Genomic DNA, 27,538 nt, shown 5'->3' with positions numbered 1-27,538 from the left:
TAATGAAAACCGGTAGAGCTGGCGTGAAACAGTAATTAATGGTAAGGAGCAAATTAAGAAAGATGCACTTATTAGTGACACATGACCTCTCAAAGAGACAAGGTGCCAAACACCAAACGGAACGGTGCAGGGTGAGTGGGTGAGAGGAAAAAAAAAAGTGCGGAGTGAAATGAGAACGCGGAAGAAACTGGCGCGAAGTAGTAACGTCCACGATCCACTTATCTGCCGTGGCTGTAAGACACATCTGCTAATTTAAGTGAGAAGGAAAAGGAAGAAAATATCATTCATGCTATTTTATTCCTGTTTAGATCCTGCACATGTGTACATGTGGACTGACGTTCTAAACTTACGGGTTCCTGAGAAGTTCCATACAATGGAGATGCACTAGTACATATATAAATCATTCCTAAACAGTATGCAGATAAGAAATTATTAGAATATTTTCATATATGATTTCCAAATAATGTCCCTGGACACAGATCTATTCCGAAGGCACAAAATATCTCCGGAAGCGATCATTGCGAGTTAAATCCAGCTCAACAACGACTGCATGACAACTCATCAACAAGCTTGGGAACCTGTATGTCCAGAAATTGAGATATCCCTCGGGCAAGCCGCCAATATTATCCTTAAGATGCTCAGGCATATCGTTGTAGTGATTGCGCTTGTTGCGGAGAGCCCTCAAGAGATCCAGCATCCGCGCCCCGGTGTACTTGCGCTGCTTGCCGAGATTGTCTTTGAAGTCTCGCGGCAATGAGCGCAAGAAATCCATCTCAGGACCCATTACCTGCTTGGCCACTGATTCCAGGCAAAGCAGTGCATCTGATGGAGGCTCGCGAGGCTCGAATTCAAAGTGATCAGAGACATCGCAGAGGAAGGTGAGACGGTCTGATGGGGGCCAGAAGAACGGGTGCATCAATACAGCGCTTGCGTCAGGACTAGGAATTCATGTCAGTAAATTGAGTGTATTTCTGCAAAGAAAGATGCTTACCGTTGGCGAGGGTCTAGAGCCAGCATTGAGCGGATCAGATCATCCGCCTCGAAAGCATAGTCGCCTAGGCGGTTTAATTCCTCCAAGTCGAACTGGCCCTTGACGATGTTTGCCTCGCGCATAAACTTGCCATTCTTGTCGAATGGGTGGCTGCCACGGGTCAAGACGTAGTAGAACACACAACCCAGTGAGAAGATGTCAATGGCCCTAGTGGCGCGGCGGTTTGTCTGCGGGTCCACCACAGCCGGCTCCGAGGACTCGGTGTGCTGCGATGCGAGAGATATAGGACCGTCATCATCCACCAGGAGCTCTGGGGCACGCCAGCCGGAAGTTCCAGCGGCGTGGGCAGTGGTTGCCCGGAATGAGCTCTGGTTGTCTTCAAGTTTCTTGCACAGGCCAAAATCCGAGATAAGGAGCCGCAATGACCGCGAAACAGTGCGGCCACGTGGCATAGCCACGAGAATGTTTTGCGGCTTCAAATCACGATGAACGATCTTCAAAGAGTGCAAGTAACGGACACCCTGGGTGATCTGCCGCAGTACGTCGGGCAGATCTAAGCCGGTTTGGACTAGTTCCGGGTAGCTAACAGGGCGCTCAATTACATCCTGAAGAGATGCTGGACAAAGCTCGAGGCCAATATACAAAAACCCGGTAGCTTGCTCACGGCAGAAGTATCGAATCACGTTATGGTGGTCATCACTTTCCTGCAATAGGCCCACTTCGTGGGATGCAATATCATAGAATTCCATCAACATACGCTTGACCGCGACGTCTCGTCCATCGAACGAGCCCCGGTAAACCACGGTGCCATGGCTGCCATGTCCAAGGACAACATCAGTGAAAACCTGAAGCCGACCAATGCGAACGACGCCATCCATCTCCATAATCTCGCTCGAGACCGTCCGGACCATCTGGACATCGGGCTCAAGTCGAGGCTGGGGGGCTAGGTTATTGACCTGCTCCACGGCCTGATCGGCGCCCTCAGGACTATCACCCTCACTGCCAGGCTTCTTGCGACGGCGGTGTGACTTTCCTCCTCGAGATCCACGAGCGCGGGGCTTTTTCTTTGGCTTTCCAGGCTCATCAGCGTCCTCATCATCAGGTCCACGTGACGGCTCACGAATCTGAACCCGCGGGGTGGAATCTGGAGTGTAGTCTCGCGAGGCACGCGGGGTTGATCCACCCTCTGGTGACGAATCATCCAAATCTAAGTTCACTGTGACGCTAGGAACTTGTTGGGTTGGTGTAGATGCACGCTTGATATCCGGTGCACCATCGACAACAGGGGTGGAAGGGGTCGAGAGAGAAGGCTTATCACTGGAGTTGATGATGTTCTTGATGTCCAATTTCTGCTTGGCCAAATCGCGAAGGTGATGCGAGTTGAAGTAAATGAAGGTGCAGACGAACAGTAAAATCAACGTCACGACAATATCCAAAGCATTGTCCCAGCTCTTGCGAATGATGGCGCTATTTCGCAAGGCGGGTGGCAAAGCCAGCTCAGAAGGACTTCGAAGGATATCTCGTGGTGTATCGTTTGAGAGCTCAGAGGTAGACGAACCGCCGATTCTAGGAATATGTGGACGGATGATACGAGGGCCAGTAAGAGAGTGGACACCGGCCAACGCATTCCGCTGTTGACGCGCAGTCAGACTCATCAGTGCTTGCCCCTGGCGGAAGAAGTCTTTGTCGTAGCATTGAGCCATTGGGGCCCGGCCCGTGGCAAGGGGATAGGTTTCCTCCGAAAAGGCATACCAGCCCCCTGACTCAGTGCAATCGATGAATACACGCATGTCCCTTTCATCGTCAATGGATCCATAATCTGGATCCGGTGGCTGAATAGGTTGCGAGAGCAGGACAAGCGGGGTCGAGGCATTTGGTGCATCTTTGTTGGCAGGACGAACCACGTCAAAGACTCGCGCCACAGGAGATGAAAAGCGCTGGGTATAGCGAGGCCGATCCATGCGGGAGTGATCGAATCCCAGCACAACGCCATCATGCATACTGTAAATGTGGCTTTCATCCATTGTCCTGTAGTACTGGCTCTGTAGGTCCATATCACGGTTGTTCGGTGCCCACTCAGAATATTTCAGGGTGCAAATTGGATCTCCCGTCTCCGTGTTCTGGATGGCGACGGCATATTCGACCCGACCAAGAACCAATGTACCAGATGTCGACTCGCACTCATCCGAGTCCAGATCTTCTCCGTTCACCTTCCGACATTCAGGTGCAGCGGTAATTGGACCACGGGAACTAAACACCCGCAGGATGCTGCCAGTCCGGGCGTCAATGGTGTACAATGTAGTTTCTTTCCGGGCAGTATAGGTCACAGCAGGCTCGGTGCCGGAATAGGGGGTTTCGTCGACAAGCTGCTTCACAGTTAAACCAAGCTTTTGCAAGCCGGCGTCTGGGGCGGGGCTGTAGATATAAAGGCTGCCATCTTGGCTCGGTTCGACGATCCATAAAAAGTCGTCTTCGGGCTCTGTGTCATCAAAGCTGGAACGATTCGCTCGGTGGTAGATGCTTTCGACCACAGGGCTGCTCGGGACCTCCAGGGCCCAGCGAGCAGTCCCGGTCTTGCGATCACGGGCGTGAATGGTTCCGTCGACGGTCGCCAGCAGCACAAAATCCTCAACCTCCCAGTCCTGCAAGGACCGCGCGTGAAGCTGCGAAGCCAAGCCCGCAGCGGTGCTGCTGGCTTGGACAGGAGGGGCTCGAACGGCGCGGCCGGAGCCTGCCAGAGCCAGAGTAGCAAGGGCGCTCGCATCGTTGGGTTTCACGATGGGTGGTGCGGCCACATGGGCCGCATTTTGGTTTGATGACTCTTGTGCTAGTGGCACAGAGACTCGAGAGATAGGGTCATGGGCGTCTGATTGCTGCAGCGGAGCGACCAGAGCTGGGAGAAGGAGGAGTGCGACACTGGCGGGGAGTGTCGAACGGACGCCCGGCAGCCGCCACCGCATCGTGGAGCTGTCAGCACAAAGATTGAAGGGTAGGTGAACGATCGAGGGAGCGAAGGAGGTAGCGGAGGGCGTCTCATGGGCCGATGTTGAAACGGAGAAAGGTTCAATGGATCGAGTGGCAGTGTGGAGCGAGTCGAGAATCCGGGTAGCGGATCATCCCCCACAAATGATCGAAATGGAAAACGGCAGGAAATTCGTCTGTAGTCTAATAATAATGCAAGATGCAGAATGATGAGAATGTGAGGATGTCAGAATATTGAAGAGATGAAAGGAGAGAGACTGGAGAGTACATGTGCAGGCAGAGAGATTGTGTGTACTGCACGTGTACATTACAGGCTGTGACGAGTTTTTCCCGCCTCCACAGCTGTAACAGTACGGTATGGGTACTTTAGTCCACGCACGCCTTCGGTCTACACTGAATACAGCGTAGCCTAGAACAATAAGAACATTCCAGTGTCTTATCCCTTATCCCCTTAATACATATGTAGACATTGGGGTCTGAATATGTACTCCGGAGTATGTGCTTATGTACATGTAACTTCTATACCCCTCTATGTTTTATACACAGTCATCTTTACATAGTAGACATTTTGTTCTCTGGTTACACCATTCACAATAAAGATTGATCATTTTAAACGAGTCTTTCACAGTGGATCTTTCAATGCTGATCATGAAGATTGAACCCCCAGCCTTTCAGGAGGGTGGGTCAGACACCCCTGCCCAGCGTCAGGGGTTAAGACCAATCAAGGGCGAGAGAACACGCTACACTGTAAGGTCTCAAGAAAGAATCAGAGTCCATTATCACCAAGGATGTTTTTAAAAAAAGAATTATGTAGATCAAAGCAGCACATCCAACGCCGCAACCTCGTCCTCGTGCAGTACACGCCGGAAGTGCCAGTGAAGGGGAGGTAAAAAAGAGAAAAAGGAGAAACACAATAAGAATCAAGATAGTTACAGGTGTAGAAGGATGTGGCCACAAAAGCATGTGAAGAGAAAGGTACTATAAAACACAAAAAGGAATCACGTATGATCCCAAGAAAGATAGAAGGTAGATAGTAAACAGGAGACGACCTTAACCGCCGCGGATCATCCAGGTCACAGCAACAGCCCAACCGCTGACGAAGATGACGGTCAAGACGCCTGCACCTGCACGGTCACCGGTACCGATGGTGTTCAATACGGGGACCTTATTGTCCGAGGTATTGGTGCCGGCGTTCGGGTTACTCTTTGAGGTTCCACCCGATGATGAGGTCAATGGCGCCTTGTTCTTGAAGGGAATCAGATTGGCAGACAGGACACCTAGCACAGACATCTGTTGCTCCAGACCTTTGGTCCCGTCCCAAGTGGCTTGCTTGTACCAGCGCATACCACAATACGTACCATCATCGCCACCCGAGCATTGCTTTGCAGCGGCCTGGGCCGAGGTTTTCAGCTGAGGGAAGATCAGGTCGTAGGTGCCGGGGACGATTGTAGTCAGCATTCCAAGCCAGTTGGTGAAATAGGCCTTGAAGGTGATCTGATTGCGATCGCAATTACCGCTGCCTTCGCAGGTGATATCCGATAGAATTTGGCCGCCGGCTCCATTAAATCCTGTGGTCGGGTAGAATTGTTGGGAGGTCTTGATGAGACCCTCAACACCTTCCTTCCATTTCGTTTCAGTGCCATTAGTCTAGTCCGAAGTTAGTATCAACCCATCGTTGGGCACAGAATAGCAGGACGTACGTAGTTGTGCATGTAAGCAGCACCACTGATATAGGTGGCATAGTTGTAGGTCCACTGGAAATCGCCATGATCCGTACACTGCGTGCCGCAGGTGGTAGTGTCGGCGATGTTCCAGTTCTTCTGCTTGAGTAGCGGGGTGGTAGCGCTCCAATCCCAAATGCGCTCGGCCCAGTCGGCATATGTCTTGTTTCCGGTGTAGAGGGCGAGGCGGGCCGAAAGTTGGAACAGTCCTCCATTTGAAATCGCGTTCTTCGTCAGGTAACCGTCCTGGTACGGCCAAATCTGCCAGCGCATACCACCGTGGCAGCTGCTCGTGTCCCAGCGGGGGTACTGAGTGTTGAAGACACCCTGTGCGAGGGATACCCAGGAGGGTTCGCCCTCTCTTTCGGGGTAGTTGAATTCCGCGGCGGTAATAGCGGCGAGACCCCAAAAGACTTGATCGTCGTTGCCCAGGTACTGACTGTAGTTGCTGGGGAAGTAATTGTCGTCGCCCTTCTGGAAGTACATTCCATCCTGAATGGCGTCGTTGAACTGGGTGTCACCGGTCACAAACCAGTACAGAATAAGGGTCATGAACATGGAACCGCCCTCCCACCAAGTGCCATCGAATTTACCGGGGATGTCCTTGGAGTCGCGAGCGTCGTAGTATTTCATCATGGTGGTGGCGACCGTTTTGGCCGCGCTTTTGAGGGAGTCTGATAGAAGCACTGAATTAGACAAGAAATGCGATCAAAAGGAGGGGAAACGTACTCTCATCATCGATGTTCAACTCGATAGCGAGGGCACCCTGGACGGCGAACGCGCCGCCCAGCAGAGTAGTCAGCCACTTGGACAAAATCATGTGTAGAATCTCAAACGAGCGTAAGGGCCAGCGGCATAAGGGAGTTGAATAAAGAGAATAAAAGTTTGGAGAGAAGGTAGAGGTGGTGGCTAAGAAAAGATGACGGGGTCTGGGAGTAACCGGCAACCGGGGGGTTACAGTCCCTGGTACAGTGGGCTGTCTCCGTCTAAGAATGTTGAACTATCTTAACGCCTTAACCTTCTTATTACTATTATTATTCCGCATATTCTAAAAATTAAATCTACATATTTGTTCTTCATCTTTTCCAGTAGAGAGTGTTGGATTACTAGCTTGCTAGATTACTGGTCTACTGCCCCTAAAAAGAAAACGATGACGGTTAGACTCAGTTCCTGGCGGCACATCTGGTCCTGCAGTAGGAAAATGAAACATCGGCCTTAGAACTGAGACACCCCTTGATATTTGCATTGATCTTAATATACAACTCTATGGAAGGTACTCCGTACAAAGTAATATTGTTCAGGCAATGCCGATCTGTTTGTTCTGTTGTCCACTTATGACCCACGCGATGGGAATGTGATCGTCCTGTCAGAATCTAAGAACAGACGATGTACGGAGTATAGATGTCGCTATATCTGCTCAGATGGATGAGAATGGATCACTATAAGACAGAAGAATGATTAAAATCTATATACTCCGTACCTGGCATACATCTATCATGCTGCCTTGGCTCTGCCTCTTGGCTACGCGCTAAGCTTTTCAATCTCACCTGGGCAGCGACCGCTTTGGGGTTTCCGCTTTGGGACGAGTTGATGCCTTATTCTTCAGGTAATATCTCCTCAGATTTGGCCTTTTGTGTTCTAGACATATGTTCCAAGGCACATTGACAATACCCGTGAACTATTGTCCCACAAAGCGTATGGATTTTAAGAATGTTTCCATGTTGTTCATGTGAGTGTTGGAGTTGGATGGCTCACTTCTCATATTGTAGGATCCCCTATTACGTTCAGGTACAACAACGGTGCCAAGTATTATCATCATTGGGATTGGATAGATTTGTCAAAAAAAAAAAAAACCACAGATTCGAACCCTGTCAGACAAATTACGTAGGTAGTAGTTGAACAGTAAGTGCATACAACAAAGATCTATACAGCGGCCGGTCTTGCATCCGATCATTTTGCCTGGGGATCCAGGCCCCAGAAGATTCTAGACCATGTGCACCTAGTACATTCACGAGGGGGGATATGCAATGACTTCGAGGCTATGAGCTATATCTAGGGTAACCAATACCACAGGGCGCAGCTCATAGTACACCGTATATCTACTCGGCAGACTACACAAATGACTAGATGGATAGATCATGTACTTAGTTGAACTTCTATTGCACATTTTTAGTTCCTTCGTAGAAAGAGTACAGAGATGAATTCATCCATGTCATCACAATCGTGTCCATTACATCCGGTTGCGTTGGCGGGGAGCCGAACGGATGATGTTGTCCACCCGCAGGAGAAGCTAAAAGAAAGTCAGCACTTATTCCAAATTGAGTATCAAGAATAAAAAATATTGAATTACATACCTCGGCTGCCTCTGAGGCAGACGAAACCACCGCCTTCTTCAACTTATAAGCCTCCACCACACCAAGCTCACGCATATCCGCAATACCACCGCCGGGCGTCAACAGGTCAAGACCGGAGCTGGTCATACCATTGTTGATGGCCGAGCGCAGACGAGTCACCAGATCGCTGGAGTCCAGGCCGGCGTTGTCGGCCAGAATGGTAGGCAGCTGCTTCAGAGCGTGAGAGAAAGAGTCGACAGCAAGCTGCTTCTTGCCGGTCGTGTTCTGAGCCGCCTGTTCCACGGCCTTGGACATCACCATCTCGGCGCAGCCACCGCCAAGTGTCACACGGGGATCCTTGACAGTCTGCGAAAGGACGGCCAGAGCATCGTGGAGCGAACGCTCGGCCTCATCGAGAAGCTGCTCGGTAGCACCGCGCAGCACAATGGTGCAGGCCTGACCAGCGGCCACACCGGAGAACTTAATCAGGGTGTCCTCACCAATGATCACTTCCTCGATCAGGTCACACCCACCCAGCTTAACCTGGTCGGGGTGGTCGAAGGTGGAGGCGATCTCACCGCCGGTAACAAGGGCCAGGCGCTCGATGCCGTCGAAATCGGCGTGCTCGATGGACATGATACCGGCCTCGGTGAACAGCTGCTCGGGCCAGTTGTAGATGAGCTGACGATTAACGAAGCAGTTAATACCGTGAGCCTTGATACGCTCGACCTTTTGGCGCATCTTCTCGCGCTCTGCCTTCTCCAACTCAGCAAGCTTGCCGGTAGACTCGACCTTGACTCGTGCACCGAAAATCTTGACCTTATCTGTGTCCATTGCTGTGTTGGCAACAAGGATCTTGGCATTTTCCAACCGCTTGGGCTGGTTGACACCGACCTTCTTATCCATAATGAAACCCTCATCGAGGTATGAATCGCTCAGCTTTCCACCGGCCTTCTTGATAATCTGGATGTGAGAAAGGTCGGTAGATCCCTTGAGACGCAGAACGGCCTCACAAGCTAACTTGGCGAATTGGTCCCGATCTTGGGACAGAACTTTCGAGCTGAGTGTTGTGCGGGCAATGGCGTGCAAGTCCTTGCGGAAAGCCTCGGGGTCCTGGCTGCGGTCGACCGCCGTAGCCTCAAGAGCGGCGAGGGCAGCCTTGCTGGCTATCCGGTAGCCCTCGATGATAGTCTGGGGGTGAATCTTCTTGGCAACAAGCTGTTCGGCCTCACGCAGCAACTCGGCGGCCAAAACGGTGACCGATGTGGTTCCATCACCCACCTCATCGTCCTGAACCTTGGAGATGTTGACCAAAACCTTAGCCGCGGCGTTATCCAAAGCGATAGACTTAAGAATCGTAGCACCGTCGTTCGTCACGAGGATATCTCCTGTCGACCTGCGAGAACAGCCATGTCAGTATTTCCGGGGTCATAGGATTATCAATCTCCCCCACGTACGCAGATTGTAGGATCTTGTCCATTCCCTTGGGACCAAGGGTACTCTTCACGAGGTCTCCGACGGCGATAGCACCGACAAAGGCCGAGAGACGGGCATTCTCGCCCTTCTCTTCAATGACATCGTCACCAAAGATCTGTGTGGGATTGCCGAAAGATGCCTAGGAGGGGTAAGGGTGAGCCAGTGCGAACACATATTTTCCACGATCTCGCGGGGTCGACTTGGGAATAGCATACCATGATGACCAGCTGAATAAGGCAATCGACCAAAGATCAAATGTCTTGCTGGAAAGGTTGAATCAACTTCTCCTGTCAACAGTGGGGTGGGAAAGGAGAAAAGTTGCCGCACGATTGGCCCGAGCTTCTGATTGGCTGCACTCCATCACCGCCCGCGATGCCTCTCGACGTTTCCTTTCTGTCGTGACGATCCCTTTCGCTGGAATTGACTTTGTTTCTGTCAATATCGACAATGGCTGACTCCAGCGAACTCGCTCAAGCTCCCGCGAAAAAGCGGGCTCACTCTGCTGTCGAGGCTGAGAACAGTGAGTCCACTGCATCATGGATACCGTGCAGACCGCTTCTCGAACGGAACGTAATAGATACTAACTCTATGCGATTGCCAGGTGATGACTCTTCTGACGATGATTTCGGCCCTGCGCTGCCCTCGGAGGTCGCCCCCAAAAAGAAGAGGCGCAAGCTTCCTTTCGAGAAAGTCTACATCAATGCGCTACCAGTCTCCGCGCGGTACTCCAAGTCCCTTATGCACAAGGACCAATTGTCGTTTGTGACTGTCGCGCCCTATACGGACTTTGTGATCACTTCCTCCGTCGATGGATTTGTTAAGTTCTGGAAGAAGATGGCGGAAGGCATCGAGTTCGTGAAGGAATTCCTTGCTCACCCAGGCGAGATTCGGGGCGTAACTGTGAGCGCCGACGGCCGCAGTTTCGCGACAGCGGGAATGGACAAGACGGTGAAGATCTTTGATGTTATTACATTTGGTAAGCTCAGAACGTGTGACTGCTGTTGCTTAGTGACTTACTGACATTAATAGATCTCTTGGCGATGTACACGCTGGACTTCGTGCCTCGATGTGTTTGCTGGGTACACCCGCGCGGGGCCTCGCTGCCCCTGCTAGCAGTGACAGATGAGTCAAGTAATACGATTCAAGTATTCGATGGACGTGGTGAAAACCCCCAGCCATTGCACACTTTGAAATCGATCCATCGCAGCCCCGTCGTCTCACTATCATTCAACAACGCCTTCGACTGCGTCGTCTCCGCCGACGAATCGGGAATGATCGAGTATTGGAGAGCCGGTGACGGATCTTTCGAGAAGCCCGACAACGTCTTCGAGCTGAAATCATCAACAAATCTCTTCGCATTTAAGAAAGCCAAATCGGTCCCGACAGCAATCACAATCTCTCCGTCCGGCGAACACTTCGCCACGGTTTCCTTCCCAGACAGACAAATCCGAGTATTTGACTTCGCAACCGGGAAGCTTTACCGCACATATGACGAATCAATAACCACAATCACGGAGATGCAGCAAGCGGGAACAGCACCGTACGAACTTGACGAAGTAGAGTTCGGGCGCCGCCTAGGTGTTGAGCGCGAACTCGAAAACGAAGCCACGCGCAACAAAGTAAACGTTTCTTTCGACGAATCCGGCCACTTCCTCCTCTATGGCTCTCTTTACGGCGTGAAATGTATCAACACGTACACAAACCGGGTAGTCCGCGTCTACGGCCGCGACGAGCCATTCCGAGCCCTCAACCTCGCATTGTACCAAGGACAACCGCAACGCAAAGGCGTGGTAACCGTCTCAATGGCAGCCAGTAGCAACCCGCTCCTCCAGGAAGCCGAAGAACGCGACCCGATCCTCCTCTGCACCGGCTTCGCCAAGGTACGCTTCTACATGTTCACGAATGAAACCGAGATCTCGAAATCCGTCCGCGACGTCCAAAACGAGAAGCCTACCCAAGCAGCAGCCGGCACGGGTACGGCAGTTACCAAAGCCGCTGAGACCGGCACTGCTGCAATCCTGCACACAACCTTTGGCGACATCCACCTGCGCCTGTATCCCTCGGCTGCACCACGCGCTGTGGAGAACTTCGTCACGCACGCCCGGAATGGCTATTACAATAACACAATCTTCCACCGTGTGATCCGCAAATTCATGATCCAAGGTGGTGACCCGCAAGGCGACGGGACGGGTGGTGAGTCTATCTGGGGCGGGGAATTCGCCGACGAGTTCTCCGTTCTCAAGCACGATAAGCCATATACGCTGTCGATGGCCAACGCCGGACCCAATACAAATGCTAGTCAGTTCTTCATTACCACGGAGAAGACGCCGTGGCTGGATAATAAGCATACTGTCTTTGGGCGTGCGGTGCAGGGCTTGGATATCGTGCATAAGATTGAGAATGTGCGGACGCATAAGGAGAAACCGGAAGTTGATATTAAGGTTGTTAGTATTAGTATCTCGTGATATATCAGCCACAGGTGGAATCTAGATGTATTACAAAATATGTGTATAAGAAATCATGAAATGCGCGCACGCGTTGTACTATGTACTCTGTCACTTGATCAGATAGCTTGAAAAAAAAAGGTCGAATATCAGCGTAAAAAAGAGAATCAACAGTCGTCAGCAGAAATCGACTACGCCACACTTTAGGGCAAAAGGCCGAGAGAACAAGTAAAAGAAACGGAACGAAAGGACGGGGGAAAGGGCGCAAAACCAACAAGAAAAACACAACGTGAAGCCCATTATCCGTATCAAACACCAAGAAATGCAACCATAGCCAGGGAGTATGGTATAGAAGTAGCGCATTTTGCAAATAACAAAGAGATAAAAAGGACATAAGAAAAACCAAAAGATCCAAAACAAGAAGTGAACCAAAACAGATCCTAAACCTGCCGAATCTCCAGATCCCCAGAGCCCTGCTCGATCTTCGTCAATCGCGTCCGAGCCCCGGGAACAGGAGTACTAGTCTTCGCCATCGTAGAGCGCGAGCTACTAGCCAGGGAGGCAGGAGCAGGGCCTGTGGTCTGACCAGGCACCGGCTTCGCGCCCCAGGCAGCATCGCGCGGAGCGGGCGGGGAAGCTGTGCTCAGCAAGCTGCTGCTACCGCCGTGGTAGAGATTTGGCCGTTTAGCGTCGTAGCGACGCTTGAACCATACGCCGAGTACGGCGATGATGCTGAATCCGATGACCAGCACAATGAGCATGATGACCCATCGGTAGTGGGAACTCCACCTGTATGGGAGTTTTGTTAGTGCGTCTTCGATGCGGGTATAGTTGCTGTTCTGATTTGCGCTGCGGTGTTGGGGTCAAACGTACCATGACTTCTTCTCCTCTGTGGTGGAGGCGGATTTTGTTGCGCTGGAGCTGGAAGCAGATGTAGAGGCTGCGACGGCTGAGGCCGTGGTTGTTGTTGTGGTGGTTTCGGTGCCAGATGTATCCATGCCGCCGGAGTTGCAGTAGTTATTGTACCAGGTTGAGAGGGTGGCTTGGTCTGCGGCGCTGCAGGTGGAGCAGATGCTGCCGGAGGATTTGAGGCCGGTGAGCAGGGATGACTGGCAGAAGCATGAGGTCCAGGATGAGGCTTCGCCTGATTCGCAGGAAGTCTGCGCGCCCGTCAGGGTGGTGCAAGTCAGACCGCATTGCGGGAATTTACTGGAGGCTGCTGTGGGGAGGATGCTGTCGGCGGCTAGGGCTGAGATTGTGAGGGCGATAAGGGCGAGGAAGAGGAATGGGAGGCGCGTAGTGAGTGACATTGTGAGAGCGATGTTTTCGATGTTCGGTTAATGATCGTTTAATGAGGAGTAGCGAATGTCGGGGAAGAGCCGTGAGGCTCGATTTGATGTCTGGATAGAATCTCTCAGTACATACTGCAGTTGAAAGAAAGAAGAGACCAAAAGACCAGAAAACGAGAAGATGGTTTTGGTCTAGTCGGGGCCGAACGATTCCGGATTCAGCTTTTTTTTTCTTTCCTTTTCTGGCCCTACAGGATAGTCAGGGACTATTTAATTCGACGAATCATAGCTTTTTAATTTCTTTTAATTACCTTATAATGTATCTGGGTAGTATTGTAGTACTGTACCTGACTGTAGCATTGATCAAATGCGTCTTTTTAATCTCCGCAAGCGGACCATCAACGGACCATCAACGTGGAAATCTCAACATTCCTAACTCTCTTCGCATTCTGACACCTGCCAGATCTTTAAATCATAACTCCCAAGCTTCAAGCTCCAGGGTCGATTTCTATCCGGTTCCATCGCTGGATGCAGTAAATGATTGACCAAGTCCCACGTTTTTTAAGGCTATTTTGGACTAACTATCGCCTTGGCTGAAGATCATATTTTTCCCATGCAAGGAGTTACATCTATGTATATTCTACTCCGTACCCGTACATCGATGTGCTATGTACGGAGTACGACGTAGGAATTGAGTTGTCTATTTTTTCTATTCTTTCTTCTAACGAATTCACTCACCAGGAACTCGTCCCCGTCCTTCATTAACTCCAAACGAGGGCCCACTACGATCGGCAGTTGAGACGGTTGGAATAAGGCGATGAATCCGTTTCAACGTCTTAAGTGGAGATTGTAAGATTGTATAGACACCCTGGTATGGAGTATATAAATCTTGATGTTCAAGATTGATCACTATCCATGGATTGCGATATTATTATCTCATGTAGAGGTGCATATAGCCCCCACCCATTGCCGCGTAAATTCATTTCGTGAATTCCGTTGGCATCGCTTATTATGTACTACTTTGTATATACTCTTGAGCCCCGGGTAGCTGAAAAGGCGTCATATTCTAGGTATACTACGGAGTATACTCCGCATAGATCCGTCTTTGAACATGGAACTTGATAAGTATAGAACATACCAAACACGTTAGAGAATACATAATTTTAGATTGTGTGAGAGCATATAATACAGCAGACAGGAAAAGAGGTCTTAGCCACATGGCTAGTAGAGTTCAGTCGATGTAATGTGGTTATGTTTCAAGCCACAGAAGGTAAAAATAAATTGAATGTCCCTTTTAGGTCAGTTCCCCCGTTGAGGGGTTATCAACGCTATTTGTACGGAGTACGATGCATGGACAATTTTAGTCGATCTACGCAAATAGATACGTAAATACGAAAAACAAGCAATAGAAATCTGATCAGAGAGGAAAACCCGATGATTGGATAACAACTCCACCTATTATTCCTCTCCCCCGCATTCCCTCCCTTCTCCAACAACCTCCTATTATACCAATCATGCCAACAATGCCCTCCCGTCAACTCCTCTCAACCCTAATAACCTCCCTCAGCAACACCCGCTGGACCTTAACCCGAACCCTCCGGAGTGAAAACCCCCTCGACCTAAACGGCGAGCTCCGCGGGACCGCAACCTTTACCGCACAACCCCCCACCACAACAACCGACCGCGACTGGCTGTACTGCGAAGAAGGCGAGATACCTAGCAATGTTGGTACAGGCGCCTTACCAGCGGGCCTACGTTGGACAAAGAAGTACATCTGGCGCCTGGGCAGCGACAGCGGACGCGTCAGCGTCTGGTTCGTGAAAGTCGCGCCGGGCCCGGAAGAAGCAGACTACCTATTCCACGACTTCGATTTTGATTCGGGTTCCGGTTCGCTGCTAGAGTCGGAGTCCGGATCTGCGCAGAAGGATCCTGGCGAATTCGTCGCTCCGCCCGTGCCGCCCGCTGTGTCGACCTCCGGCAATGAGACTACTGTGCTCAATGCTAGGGGAAACCATCTGTGTATCAACGATATGTATCGCACGGCGTATGCATTTCGCATTGAGCCTGATACTGGGGAGGTGCTTAGTTGGGCTAGTCGACATGTTGTGCGTGGCCCGAAGAAGGGGCAAGATATTGTTAATCGGTATGAGAAGGAGGCATGATATGGGTATAATTGCGTTGCCTCTCGCACGAGGCTACGAGCAGGTTCCAACTTATAGACGTCTTACATGAACTTGGACTCGACTGCTGAGATCACGATCGTGATGATATATGCTTATATATTTCCACTCATATCTCGATCTGCCTCAGCTCTCCCTTCCACGCCTATTTGGCTATCCCACCGCTGCTCACAGCGTGTAAATGAAATCCGGTCTTTTATCACCCAACAACTCGATCTGGTTCTGGTCCAGGCCCTCGATCCAGTGGTCGCGTTCGCCGCGTCTGCGCTTGCCGTTCTCACGCCGCAGCAGGAGATACTGCACCACGGATCCACCAAAGAGGAACAGTACCAGGTAGCCGAGTACTACTCCGTGACCGGGGTAGTATTTTGGCTTGTCATGATCGCGGTAGATGTTGGATGAGACGATGCCGTTAAGATTTCCCCAGCCGATGATAAACCCTAGGGAGACACCTCGTTTGTATACACCTAGACAGCAATCGAGTTAGTCTTGGATTTCATCACCTATCCAAGATAAAGCGGAACCCAGGGTGAAAGTTACCTTCGGTGTTGTTACTAGTCCATGAAATCGTGTTCGCAATGGCTGGGTAGATGCCCATAGCCCCGAGGAAGGTTCCTGCGTAGCGAGCGCCGGCAGACTCACAGCCTAGTAGCATAGCGAATCCTATCATACCCAGGAACGAGACGGCGATATTGCAGAGACCACGCTGTCTGGTACGGTCTGCAATGAATCCAACCGTCACTGTCAATACGGCGGCAGCGGCATATGGCGGTACACTCAGCAACTGTGCACGAATCGAGCTGTAGCCTGTAGAAGCAGCCAGTTAGTAAATAGTTGCAATATACCGAACGCAACAGTCAAGGTCAATATTCACCCTAGGAAAACCATGTTAGCTCCACAATCTCCAATGTACATATGTAGGGATATGACAACTCACTAGTTCACTGATAATAGTCGGCACGAAAAGCGAAAATGCGTAAAGCGACCCATCAGCCCCCATATAAATCACAGCCCCAGTATAAGTCTTCCAATCCTTCAGACTAGACCAAAAGTACTCCATCTTGAACTCCTCATGCTCAGCACTGGATTGCTGATCCATAGCGAGTCTTCTAAGCACACGCTTGCGATCGATATCCGACAAGAACCGCGCCTGATCAGGGAAGTCATAGACACACCAAAACGAAGCAATGCCAATGATGAACGTAAGAAGGCCTTCCAAGATGAAAATCCACGACCAGCCCGGCTTGCCGGCCACGCCGTCCATCTTCGCAATCGCGGCTGCGAGCAGACCGCCAAAGGAACCCGCGAGTGCGGCTGCGGAGAAGAAAATTGCCATTCGTACGCCAAATTCGGAGCGCTTATACCAACATGAAAGGAAATAGCCTACTCCTGGGAAGAGACCGGCTTCGGATAGGCCTAGGAACCAGCGGACGGCCATTAGTCCGTTGTAGTTTTTTACCAAGCCCATGCAGGTCATGCAGATTCCCTGGAATTGTTAGCGGAATACTTTGTGAGAGGATGGGTATATTTAACTTACCCATGCCATCATAATAAGTGGGATAAATATACTCGGCCGTAATCGCTTGAGCAGGACGTTAGTCGCCGGCTCGAAGACGGAGTACGAGACGAAAAATATAGTCAATGCTGCGTTGTATTGGGCATTTGTCATGTTTAGGTCTTTTTGAAGGCCGACAAGTTTCGCGTTGCCGATATTTGTCCTTGAATGAGGTGGGATTAGTTTGTGATATTTCCTCGGAACCGAGTGCGCAAATGATTATTCTTTTACTTACCGATCAAGGAACGAAACGAGATATAGTAGACTGAGCCATGGCACGAGACGGATATCGAGTTGCCATAGTAGCTTACGGTCCTATATGGATGATTTGTGGTTTGATTAGTTATGTGACTTCAAATGATGTTGAAGTAACGCAAGTTGAGGGATAACACACGATTGCCGCCCTTTCCTCGTCACTCAATCCCGCATCGGGATCCTCAAACCCAGCTGCAGCAAGCGGATCCTTAGAATCAAGAATTTTCTCGGGGTCAGAAGACCGGGATTCATTTCGTTTTTCGGATTCAACAGCCATAACGCAAAATCGAACAGATCGACAAGGGGAATGCTCCGAAATGTGCGACTGCCTTTTGCCAACCTGCGATCTATTTAAGAAGAACAGGAAAAAGTCAAAGTAGAAAAAGAGAGCCACCAAGAACTATGTAAAGAGGGGCAAACACGCTAACACTTATGTTCGGCAGATGGTCGAGATTTGGTGCTAGGGTCTGGCTGAATGATGGTACGAGCGATACATCCTAGCCCGTGTCCTAGCCCGCGTGCAGGGATTGACGCATTAGCTTGCATCTGTACGTTGGGGCCCCGGGCTGATCGGCTAGATTTGAGTGGTTGGGGCATGATCGGCATGTAGAAAGATAGCCTAATGGAAGAGAGTTCGACGGGAAGAAAAGAGGCAGCATCATTGTGCGGCACTTGATTTAGTTTAATATTGAGTGTTGGACCCTGGATTTTAGTATACCATGTGTGATGTAGGGGATAAAGCCGAGTCTGGGCATCTGGGGGAAACTAGGGCATCTCCCGCATACCCCGGGCTCCACAGGGCGAAGCTTTCCCGCCTCCATCGCATCATGTATGTATTGCCAAGTCCATAACGCCCGCTCCTTTTGATTAAAACGAGAGACCTCGGTTTTGCTCAGAAACGTTTCTGCAATGTGCACTCGGCCGAGAACAAATTGGTGGTGTCGGCCGACGTGGCTGTAATGAAGGTTAATAATCAAAGTCCGAAGCTAGTCGAAGTGGTGCGGTTGAAGCCTCAGCTATCTAGCCTTTGACCGTGTAGCCACTTGGATCCACCAAGGGGTGATGACCTTTTCCCCATGTTTTGATTGGACAGTGGCTCCGACTCAGTACAGTGAAAGGATTGTCTCGGCATTGACCTCGACTCTTGCTCCGTAGCCCCGAAGAATTCGTGCCAATGAGCATACAGCAATACAACACCGTAAGGGGCTCTAAGTATATGTACCCTGATTTTTCTCAGTCACGCTAAGCCCCGCATTCAAGTGCGCACGGCTTCCAAGGTTAGACGACCCCGCGTGGGGTGATCGTCGCACACCAAGTTGCAGCAACGCACCGGTAAACTGCAACTGTAATTCGGGGTTAGTTTGATATACCAAGGTTTGTAATAGGCGCCTCGTGGACATGCTAAGTTAAAAAGACTAATTGTTGGAACCTCGCTGCGCAAAACTTTTCGGCGGTTTAACACATCCTACCTGCGCAGTTGAGTTCTTGGCAGCATAGTGAAACCATTTTGGAAAGCTCGCGATGATTTGCTTATTGGTCCTGGGTTTAAGTTTGATTCTAATAGTATTGTAACCATAGTTTGTGTTTGAGATATGATGAGGTGTAGATGCAGCGATGATGGAGACCCCAAAATTCATGGATGTACCCGGAAAAAAAGGCGACAACCAAGACGCTTATGATCAATGCAATGCGCCAAAATTTCCTTCTTGTGGATACCTCAAGATTAGAACCCGCCTGCCACATGAGGCAGATACAAGAGCCAATTGACCCCGATCAAGGTGAAAGGTGACAGTATTGTTGCGATACATGCACCTACAGACCGTTCATTCGCTTAATATCACCCGGACGGGATTCCGGCTTCATGAGGCTATCAAATCCATTGACACGTCCATGGAGCCACTTCAGCGTAATGGTGCTCAGTGCCATAACGACGGCACTGAGAGTAAATAGGCCAATACGACCTGATGTGGGCAGTGCTTCGAAGATAGGATATGGGTACCTAAACTAATTAGTGAGTGACGTTGGAAGTGCCGGATCATACACGAACCATCCATTTTGGGAGAAGCATTGCTCAATCCAGAACCAGTATCCGAAGGCGATAGTGCCAGACAACGCCAGTGCAGGGAGGGCAGTGATTGTCCAGGGTGGGGATAGGAGCAGCAGGTCAATCAACATCACCACCGACGGTGTTGCGTGGAAGCTGATATCTATAACTGTGTTACTAGGGGTATCTCAAAATGTACTTTTTACAGACATACCGGCATGAACAGGTATAAAAATATCCTCGGGGATCACCAAACGCTCATCAATCTATACTTGGGTTAGATGAATGTCGGATTTAGAATCGAATCACTTACCAAGCGAAGACCCCAGTATAAAACACTGATCACAACCTCAAGGGGGGCACTGCATGTCGATAGGATATTTTTGATCAGGAACAGTCGCCGGGACGAGGTAATATCCGCTAGTAGTGCAACCGCAAAAGTGAGTGTTGACAACGACAGGCCAATCACGGTCAGATATTGAAAATGCCAACCATATGCTTGATTACTGTCAAATATAAAGTTTAGCATGGTTAACAGTATCGAAACTAGACGAGGGCTTACGCTTGGTTAGGGTTTTCGTGCATGCTTCAAGAATGTCAGCAACCCCTCAAAGTACAGCTTGAAAGGACCCATACTATTTGAATGACCACAAAAAGCTCGAAAGTCCGGCCAACTGGAAAGCAACCCGTTAGTACTGAACCGAAATAACAATGAAAGGACCACGGTACTTACATGAACCAAGGCTGACAAGCGACGTGAAGGGCTCGGCATCCACTGAAGCGGGTGCCTATCGATGAAAGATTTGGCCATATCGGGACACAAATTAGGACACAAGCGCTCTAAAGTCCTAGTCTAATGTGTAATTTAGAAAGTAACTCCTCCGAAAATGCTATCAAAGCGCAGCTCAAGGAACCAATGTGCATCCAAGGAACAGGAAGGTATGACGTTAAGTTCAAGATACGAGTCCACGTGACAGGCGGGACTAATAGGCTGTCCGCGGGCAATCCCGGCTTCCCGCGGTATGCCGGTCGGTATCGGATTATAACATAACCCGGCTGATTCATTGTTCCTTATCTCCCACGTGCTTCCCCACACTTTAGTCTGCGCCCAAAAGACAACCTTTCTTCTTTGCATCAAAATTGTGGCTTTTGTTGCAAATCTGTGCTCTTTGTTTACAGAGTGAGGTCAGTCGACTACCTAGTGGGTCAATTGATCATATTGAACGGAGCCATCTTCTGTTTGACGTCTTGTTTCATTTCCGAGGTCGCTGATATCGACACTACCCTGGTTACTATCGGCTTCTTTTGCCTTCCCATTGCTGACGGGCAGTGGGACTCGAACTGTTTCTGGCACATCTCCCTCCCATACCTCGATGTGCTTGTATACTAGGTGTGGGTGTCTGGTCGATTATCGCTTCATCGCTACTTGGGGTCAACCAGGATCGAAACGCAGAAAGCGTGCCAATTCTGACGTGCTTTCGGCGTAAGGAGTCTCAACTGGACTGATACAAACTTGAAAAGACTGAGTGTGTATGGCGGCAGGACAGTACATAGTGATCTTCGGCTATTTCAAGCCTCTGTTATCTTGATTGTCGCCGTTTCCTCTTTGCTGGCGCCGGCACTCGACCAGACACCCTCTGACGTGCAATGCCTCGTCCTAGAAGACCTGGCGCACCAGAACCAAAGCGCCGAAGCCGTAAAGGATGTTGGTACGTTACTAAGATGTCAACCCAAGCTTTGCCAAGGCTAACAATCATACTAGGCCATGCAAAGCACGCAAGGTAAAATGGTGAGTAGCACAGTTCCTGCATAATACTCGTGTAGCTAACAATTCTCTATGTAGTGGGGAGGAGAAACCAGCATGTCTTAATTGCCAGCGACAAGGCGACCCTTGCGACTATAGTGTCCGTCTGAACTGGGGAGGAAGGACGAAACGCATGTCAATTGACTCGCCGAATTCACAATCTAGTGGGTATGGAGGAGCTGTAATTGGATTTTCGGACTCATTCGCTATCAACAACCTGAGCCCGATTTCGTTCCCCACTCCAGCAAGCAACAACCCCGCAGATGGATTTATCAACACCCATCCCGGGGACTTGACTTCGCCCAGAGCAATATCTCCAAGTCCACCAGCACCAGTGGGCTTTTTCGAATCCCCCAGGTTCGGTTCGGACTCTGAAGAAGTGACATCGCCGGGCCAATTAGAGCCTCGTTTCTCCACAACTTGGGCAGAACAATCTCCTCCATTGACGGCATCAGTATCTTCAGCGCCTTTGTTGCAATATCAATTTGGACAGCACAGTTTTGATAACCCATCATATGTGGGTTCGGTGAATCACACATCCGGTCTCAGATCACTATCTGCCTTTGCGTTCCATACAAACCCCGTGTCGCAGCCAGTCTCATACATGCGCCACCCTGTAGATGCTCCCAATCACTGCTCGGGTCCATCTATATCGCACTCTCGTGATGAAGGGCACCTTTCTCGAGGGTCACATGATGACCAGGGCATGGATTTTGGCGCTGCGTCTGGGACAGGGCAAAACGGATCCTCAAACAGCCCGCAAGATACTGGCGGCCTGTCCTCCATGCTTTTCCATTCACACAGAGCTTCGATTGCTGAAAATGATGCAACCTCGTCCCCGAGGCTCCACGAGACAACCAGCAACATGGGCTCTATACATGACTATCACAATGAATTGACTCCGGATCATCAGGTATCGACAGACAGCAATCACGAAGCTGATCAAACATCCCACGAGTCTTCAATGGCCCGGAACAAATGGCAGACATATCTGAATAGTGTAACCGACAATTATGGATTGGACTCCGGACGCCCTGATCAGGATCTGACTTTCAACAACGACCATGCCGCCATAGACATCAACTATGCGTTGGAGTTGATCAGTTCTCAATGGCGCAACGAGGAGTCCTCACACTCGCAGGCCTCTCAACCTGACCCCGAACCACAGGTCCAGTTTTGTAGTGGTTACTATGCTTCCCCGGTACCCATCAATGTCCCCAGGTACTTGTCTCCGCTTCCGTCATCGCTGCTGGAGAACCCTATCAATTTGATGTACTTCCATCATTTCCTGAACCACACTGCTCGGATGCTTGTCCCGCACAACTGTGATAATAATCCATTTATATCAGTTTTGCCCTCAAGTGAGTTGTACTGCTTTATGTTATGCTATGTTTCAGAAAGCTGACCAAACAGTGGCAATCGGTGATTCCAACCTCCTCAATTTGCTGCTTGCGTACTCCGCTAGTCATCGCGCTCGATACCTAGGTCATCCCGAGCCCGCCAATCGAATCGCTCATTGGGTTAGCAAGGTTTTCCCAACCTTGCGTATGGCATTGGAGTCATCCAATGAAGACATCACTGACAGCCACCTGGCCACGGCCATTATGCTGTTATCATTAAAGATTGTTTCTCCAGGGACATTTGAAGTGCCGATCACCTGGAAGACTCACCTGAAGCTTGCTCGCGATTTATTCCTTGCACGGAGCGAGAGCATGGCGCAGCCTGGGAACAGGATTGGGGCGTTCTTCGCCCGTTGGCTGGGCTATCTCGACACCATGGGATCTTTGTCATGTCGCGAAGCCGGCCCTCCACTAATGATATACCACTCCATCTTGACAGCTTGCTCCGCGCCCGACGGTCATGATGAGTTCGGTGTTGATTGCTTCACGGGGTTCACTCCCCGCACCGGAGTATTTTTGATTCGTCTCGCACGGCTGGTGCAGGAATGTGACAACCAACGCTTTGATGAAATGGGTAACTTCCGACATGACTGGCATGCATCTGCGGAAATGGTCCTGGAAGCGCAATCCGTACTTGGTGATATCGACGGGATCAGCGAGCGTGCTCATACCAGCCCGGAACACCATCATGGTATTGAGTCCTCGGATATGAAAGCCATTGAGGAAGCCTTCCGATTTGCCGGTCTTCTGCATCTCCATCGCCGTGTCCTTGGGTCTCCCCCTGACTCGTTCCCCGTGAAGGAGGTCTTGCGCAAGCTCATTGACGCTCTCGGACGCATGCGCCCTGGGGCAGCCACTGAAGTCTGTTCCTTGTTCCCGCTCTTCACGGCCGGTTGTGAATCCAGAGATTCGGTTCAAAGGGATAAGCTTTTGGATCGGTTCTTTGTGTTGGAGAGCTCGGGCATGAAACAGGTACGCTTCTATACTGGTTTCACATTCGTCTGGAGAGATTTGCTAACATCGTATTCACTAGATTCAAAATGCACGTCAATTGATGCAGCACTGCTGGGATAAAGACCTGCCTTGGATTGCCCTGGCTGGCGGTCAGTTCCTAGGTTAGCATCAGAGCTTTCTCGGGTTGAAGTCTCAAAATTGGGTGGTCTTGCCAGCCTTGATTTACACACCCTAGGTGCTCGTGACGTCTGGCAATGGTCTAAGCTTATATAGTATGACTGGGAAGATGTGATAGGCTCAATAATTCCCTCACCTTCTAAATAAGCGAGATACCGTGCGATGTGCCCCAAAGGTTTGCCTTCTGGCATGTCAGGTTTGTGCTTCTCTTCTGTTTATATCCTCTCACCATCCATGTCCACGTTCCACTACCTATGCCTAGTACTATCCTCTGCTTGTCACTAAACTAAATCATCATGTCCATTCCACGACTGGCCAGCATTTTGCATTACACGGGCCGAATTCCAAGTTGCAAGGAACAATTCGTTCTAGCGCATATATATATAGCTTCATAGCTAAATCTATTATCATTGGGATATCTAACGGACTCCAACCTTGCACGATGTATGTCAAGATCAAAATCTACGACTCCGCTGCGGGGTCTCTGATGGTGATCCCCCAGCTTCTCCACGCCAAGCCAGTCCAACCGAGGCCGAGGCCGCGGCTTGCAATGTAGGCTGTTTACGATTATTGAACTGTTAAAGAATATAACCGAGAGATGATATATAATAGTGTGCAAATTAAACGCAGCGACTATATCTACTTGAACAAAAATAGTATATCGCCCAACATCCATCATGATCTTCGATCCTAATCCTATTGAGCTTCCATCTTCTTATGAAAACGTTGAAACAACCGGCCATGTCGTCGTCTCTCATTACCCCCCAGGCACGCCGGCAGTTACCTCCGTCCTCATCGTAACGCTGAATCGTCCTGCTAAACATAATGCGTTCACACCGCAAATGGTCTTGGACTTCGAGAAGCTCTTCCCCATGTTCGATGTCGACGAGCGCGTGAAAGTTGTCGTCTTGACAGGCGCGGGTAAGACGTTCTGCGCTGGTGCAGACCTTGATCTTGGTTTCGGGGGTGGTAAAGGTAGGACGGCGGACCATCGTGATGGGTAAGAGGACGTCCACCCAGTATCCCGCTGTATACTCTCGCTAATAAACCCAACACAGTGGTGGACGAGTCGCACTAGCCATCCATAGATGCCGCAAGCCAACAATTGTAGCAATGCAAGGCTCAGCTGTTGGAGTCGGAATGACCATGACTCTTCCAGCGATTATCCGGTAGGTCAATCGCGTCCAGAAAACATATATCCTCCAGAGCCGCCTTGTTAACATGCATGTCCCTTATCCTTCTAGAATTGGCTATGAAAAAGGCAAATACGGCTTCGTCTTCGGCCGCCGAGGTATAATTCTAGAATCATGCTCCTCATACTTCCTCCCCCGTCTCGTCGGTCACTCAAACGCCAGCTACCTCGTCAGCACGGGAGGAGTCTTCCCACCTACATCTAAGCACTTCGGCGACCTTTTCAATGAGATCCTCCCCGACCCATCGCAAGTCCTGCCGCGCGCTCTCGAGCTAGCCACCGAGATTGCGGAGAATGTGAGCCCAGCTTCGTCTTACCTCAATCGGGCCCTTATGTGGCGCGATACTGGGTCCGCAGAGGCTGCTCATCTCATCGAGTCGCGAGTCATCAACCATATGTTTGGATCAGAGTAAGTGAAGTTTATATGAGGAAGCTGGCTGCGGATACTTACTCTCGGACAGGGACCAGAAGGAGGGCGTTGCGGCGTTCTTTGAGAAGCGAAAGCCGAACTTCAAGGCTAACCTTGATGATAACCCGCCGCCGAGTGTGCCGTGGTGGACGGAGGTTGATACTGGCCGGAATCCTAAAGCAAAGGCACATTCGAAGCTGTAAGTCCGAAGCCTGACATTGGAAGTTGTAGTAGCGAGGCGAGTCTTTTTGAAAACATGAAGAATAGGGATAGATTGCGAATAGCACGTTTTGGTTCATTTAGTGCACAAGACAGTCCGAAGGATGAAAGTCCTGAACAAATTTCACGGAAAATAGCTATAAATTGACCGCGTTATCAAAGGTCATTCCCAATACATTGCAATGCCCCAGCTACCAAGACCGCTAATGATATTGTAACAAAATAAACACCGGCCCGGACAAAAAAGAAAGTCACCAGATTTGGTTTTGAACAGAAGCTCCAAGAGATTCAACCGTATTGACACGAACAAAAAAGAAATGCTCCAATATCACAAGATAAAAAAGAGAGAGAAAAAGAAATTACGCAATGAAGTTTCGGCGCTTGCGGTTGTAAGCCCTCTGGTCTTTCAGCCAGTTTCGGTAGCCAGCCACGCTGCCAATCTTCTCGCCGTAGTAATCGGGAACAGGGTTAGCGATGGAGTTGGTTGAGGGGTCGACACGGAACCGGCGAATGCGATCAAAGAACTCCTTCTCTTTCTACACAACGGAAAGAAACGCATTAGCACAGACCAGACATAAATCACCACCCATTTGTTTTGCAACTACTCACCGTATTGACAGAGGGCTTGTACTTTCTGTACACAAGTCCCCAAATTCCATTGCCGAGAGCCGGTCCAAGAAGCCATCCGATAGCACCGCACGCAGCGGTCGCCAATCCCAGGACAACAAATGGGTCGAGGCCCATAACCGTCGCACTGAGATGTTCAAGGTCCTGCCCAGACAGAACCTGCACGCCGACGCTGGTGCTGATAGCGGAGCTGGCAACTGAGGAGACGAGGGAGTATCGGCGGCGCGAAGCGCGGAGCTTGAAGAATGAGTCCCAGTCGAGCTTGACTTCGTTGTTGGCGGGTGCTGAGGTCGAGTTTGCGCGCAGAGCGATGGGTGATGGCGATGCGACCTTGACGTGTGGCCGGGAGTCGAGGTTCAGTGTTGCGGCGACCGGGCGAGCTGTCGTGGAGCTAAGGCGTGTGAGTTGCTTGGATGCCATCCGGGGAGTGGTCTGGAGGGGACGGAGGGCGCCGGCGAGCGAGGGCGCGGCGGGGTTTAGTCGGCCAAGTGACATGGCTGTTCGGATGGACATGCTGATGGGATTGGCGTGCATTTCGGGGAGGTATTGGAATTGGTTTAATTGCAGATTCCAAGTCCTGCAGAGTGAAGTGAGAATTGGAGGTGGAGCCGGGTTATGTAAGCGGAATGGGCCCGCAAGGTTAGAAGGGCGTGAACCGACATCATCTTGATCTGATATGTTAGGGAATAAGTTACACCTGAAAATACTTGAAGTAGATGGAGACTATAATGAGCCAAGATTACTACAAAAGAAATGGAGGATGAAGAGATAGAATTGATTGCTTAAAACACAATGAGCTATCTATAACCAGTTGAGGCCTGGTATCTCAAGTATTCTTAGGGGCAAATATCCAGTGTTCGACAGAAAGTGGAATCATCTGGCGAAGAGCATGTGCATACATGTGTATAGTAATAGTGGGATGGCATATAGCCCGGTATATTATATACATAGTACATATCCATCCATGGATATATTTCTGACAGGCGTCAGCAATCATGACACGGGCCACATCTGCCCCATACGTGCATATATTCAACATCTGTCTTTCTAACAAACACGTGTAGCAGTATGTACCGGATTTTAGGCCGCGGATGCAAATTTCCTAGATTGAGGCTCTTCAACGTCATTTGGTCCGAGCTATGTAACTTTCAACCGTAAGCAATCATAAACAGTGCGATAACGCGAGGCAGAGTCAGACGCTATAATAAAACCACACAAAATCAGCATGATTCTGTAAAATGGAGTGTATGATCTACGGAGAACCAATTGTATTAAGTGAGTGGAGACCAAGAATACATCAGAGGCTGTGTTGCCCGGTTGCCCGGGGCTGTCCTAATCGGGCTGTACAATTGGCACGATATCCTTCCCCAGTGCTTGGTTATTGTAAGATATATTTAACTCCCTACCTCTTACGTCCTTTTTTGTATTATTCACTACCACAATCCAGCATTGCGAGCCTCGTCTGGGCTTGTTTTTAAAACTCAAG

The 27,538-nt window shown here is 50.1% G+C and overlaps 11 protein-coding genes across 11 annotated transcripts; 4 read left to right on the top strand and 7 right to left on the bottom strand.

Annotated features, from left to right (window-relative positions):
• Window positions 1–481: 481 nt before the first annotated feature.
• Window positions 482–3,951, bottom strand: ireA (bifunctional endoribonuclease/protein kinase IRE1; the record flags this gene model as incomplete). Its single annotated transcript, XM_057284337.1, has 2 exons — window positions 482–938; window positions 992–3,951. 2 exons carry the CDS (start codon window positions 3,949–3,951, stop codon window positions 482–484), a joined length of 3,417 nt encoding a protein of 1,138 aa, XP_057130603.1.
• A 1,072-nt stretch (window positions 3,952–5,023) lies between these two features.
• On the bottom strand, window positions 5,024–6,514 carry N7471_011617 (glycoside hydrolase family 76 protein; the record flags this gene model as incomplete). The annotated part of the gene is made up of 3 exons (XM_057284336.1): window positions 5,024–5,620; window positions 5,674–6,368; window positions 6,424–6,514. The coding sequence occupies 3 exons, from the start codon at window positions 6,512–6,514 to the stop codon at window positions 5,024–5,026; spliced, it is 1,383 nt and encodes a 460-aa protein (XP_057130602.1).
• Window positions 6,515–7,818: 1,304 nt separating this feature from the next.
• N7471_011616 (chaperonin-containing T-complex subunit CCT2) lies at window positions 7,819–9,791 on the bottom strand. The gene is made up of 4 exons (XM_057284335.1): window positions 9,719–9,791; window positions 9,485–9,642; window positions 8,049–9,423; window positions 7,819–7,984 (listed from the first exon to the last, which is right to left on the bottom strand). The coding sequence occupies exons 1-4, from the start codon at window positions 9,719–9,721 to the stop codon at window positions 7,925–7,927; spliced, it is 1,596 nt and encodes a 531-aa protein (XP_057130601.1). The 5' UTR covers window positions 9,722–9,791; the 3' UTR covers window positions 7,819–7,924.
• Window positions 9,792–9,950: 159 nt separating this feature from the next.
• Window positions 9,951–11,968, top strand: N7471_011615 (WD40 repeat domain-containing peptidylprolyl isomerase; the record flags this gene model as incomplete). The annotated part of the gene is made up of 3 exons (XM_057284334.1): window positions 9,951–10,023; window positions 10,105–10,479; window positions 10,533–11,968. The coding sequence occupies 3 exons, from the start codon at window positions 9,951–9,953 to the stop codon at window positions 11,966–11,968; spliced, it is 1,884 nt and encodes a 627-aa protein (XP_057130600.1).
• A 419-nt stretch (window positions 11,969–12,387) lies between these two features.
• N7471_011614 (uncharacterized protein) lies at window positions 12,388–13,257 on the bottom strand (the record flags this gene model as incomplete). Its single annotated transcript, XM_057284333.1, has 2 exons — window positions 12,388–12,736; window positions 12,821–13,257. 2 exons carry the CDS (start codon window positions 13,255–13,257, stop codon window positions 12,388–12,390), a joined length of 786 nt encoding a protein of 261 aa, XP_057130599.1.
• Window positions 13,258–14,750: 1,493 nt separating this feature from the next.
• N7471_011613 (uncharacterized protein) lies at window positions 14,751–15,398 on the top strand (the record flags this gene model as incomplete). Its single annotated transcript, XM_057284332.1, has 1 exon — window positions 14,751–15,398. One exon carries the CDS (start codon window positions 14,751–14,753, stop codon window positions 15,396–15,398), a length of 648 nt encoding a protein of 215 aa, XP_057130598.1.
• Window positions 15,399–15,584: 186 nt separating this feature from the next.
• N7471_011612 (Major facilitator superfamily domain general substrate transporter) lies at window positions 15,585–17,503 on the bottom strand (the record flags this gene model as incomplete). Its single annotated transcript, XM_057284331.1, has 6 exons — window positions 15,585–15,883; window positions 15,957–16,223; window positions 16,362–16,902; window positions 16,954–17,134; window positions 17,207–17,286; window positions 17,366–17,503. The coding sequence occupies 6 exons, from the start codon at window positions 17,501–17,503 to the stop codon at window positions 15,585–15,587; spliced, it is 1,506 nt and encodes a 501-aa protein (XP_057130597.1).
• A 1,266-nt stretch (window positions 17,504–18,769) lies between these two features.
• On the bottom strand, window positions 18,770–20,188 carry N7471_011611 (androgen-induced gene 1 family protein). Its single transcript, XM_057284330.1, has 7 exons — window positions 20,004–20,188; window positions 19,907–19,944; window positions 19,833–19,856; window positions 19,584–19,776; window positions 19,485–19,536; window positions 19,274–19,433; window positions 18,770–19,225 (listed from the first exon to the last, which is right to left on the bottom strand). Exons 1-7 carry the CDS (start codon window positions 20,079–20,081, stop codon window positions 19,039–19,041), a joined length of 732 nt encoding a protein of 243 aa, XP_057130596.1. The 5' UTR covers window positions 20,082–20,188; the 3' UTR covers window positions 18,770–19,038.
• A 729-nt stretch (window positions 20,189–20,917) lies between these two features.
• On the top strand, window positions 20,918–23,594 carry N7471_011610 (Zn(II)2Cys6 transcription factor; the record flags this gene model as incomplete). Its single annotated transcript, XM_057284329.1, has 5 exons — window positions 20,918–20,979; window positions 21,033–21,059; window positions 21,114–22,435; window positions 22,488–23,446; window positions 23,508–23,594. The coding sequence occupies 5 exons, from the start codon at window positions 20,918–20,920 to the stop codon at window positions 23,592–23,594; spliced, it is 2,457 nt and encodes an 818-aa protein (XP_057130595.1).
• Window positions 23,595–24,282: 688 nt separating this feature from the next.
• Window positions 24,283–25,409, top strand: N7471_011609 (enoyl-CoA hydratase/isomerase family protein; the record flags this gene model as incomplete). The annotated part of the gene is made up of 4 exons (XM_057284328.1): window positions 24,283–24,605; window positions 24,664–24,774; window positions 24,850–25,206; window positions 25,259–25,409. 4 exons carry the CDS (start codon window positions 24,283–24,285, stop codon window positions 25,407–25,409), a joined length of 942 nt encoding a protein of 313 aa, XP_057130594.1.
• Window positions 25,410–25,784: 375 nt separating this feature from the next.
• Window positions 25,785–26,586, bottom strand: N7471_011608 (presequence translocated-associated motor subunit PAM17; the record flags this gene model as incomplete). Its single annotated transcript, XM_057284327.1, has 2 exons — window positions 25,785–25,961; window positions 26,035–26,586. The coding sequence occupies 2 exons, from the start codon at window positions 26,584–26,586 to the stop codon at window positions 25,785–25,787; spliced, it is 729 nt and encodes a 242-aa protein (XP_057130593.1).
• Between the last annotated feature and the right edge of the window lie 952 nt (window positions 26,587–27,538).

This window comes from Penicillium samsonianum (assembly GCF_028829775.1).
Source record: "Penicillium samsonianum strain IBT 33392 chromosome Unknown utg000007l_segment0_segment0, whole genome shotgun sequence".
Classification (NCBI taxonomy): Eukaryota; Fungi; Ascomycota; class Eurotiomycetes; order Eurotiales; family Aspergillaceae; genus Penicillium; species Penicillium samsonianum.
This window is presented reverse-complemented; position numbering and strand designations above follow the sequence as displayed.

Excerpts from the sequence above, each read along its gene's own strand:
- N7471_011616 (XM_057284335.1), bottom strand. Across the intron at positions 9,424-9,484 it reads GACAAGATCCTACAATCTGC|GTCGACAGGAGATATCCTCG; the intron begins GTACGTGGGGGA and ends CTGTTCTCGCAG. Across the intron at positions 7,985-8,048 it reads CTGCCTCAGAGGCAGCCGAG|CTTCTCCTGCGGGTGGACAA; the intron begins GTATGTAATTCA and ends ACTTTCTTTTAG.
- N7471_011611 (XM_057284330.1), bottom strand. The coding sequence starts at position 20,081 with ATGGCCAAATCTTTCATCGATAGGCACCCGCTTCAGTGGATGCCGAGC. Across the intron at positions 19,537-19,583 it reads TATACTGGGGTCTTCGCTTG|ATTGATGAGCGTTTGGTGAT; the intron begins GTAAGTGATTCG and ends ACCCAAGTATAG. Across the intron at positions 19,434-19,484 it reads TTTTATACCTGTTCATGCCG|ATATCAGCTTCCACGCAACA; the intron begins GTATGTCTGTAA and ends ACACAGTTATAG.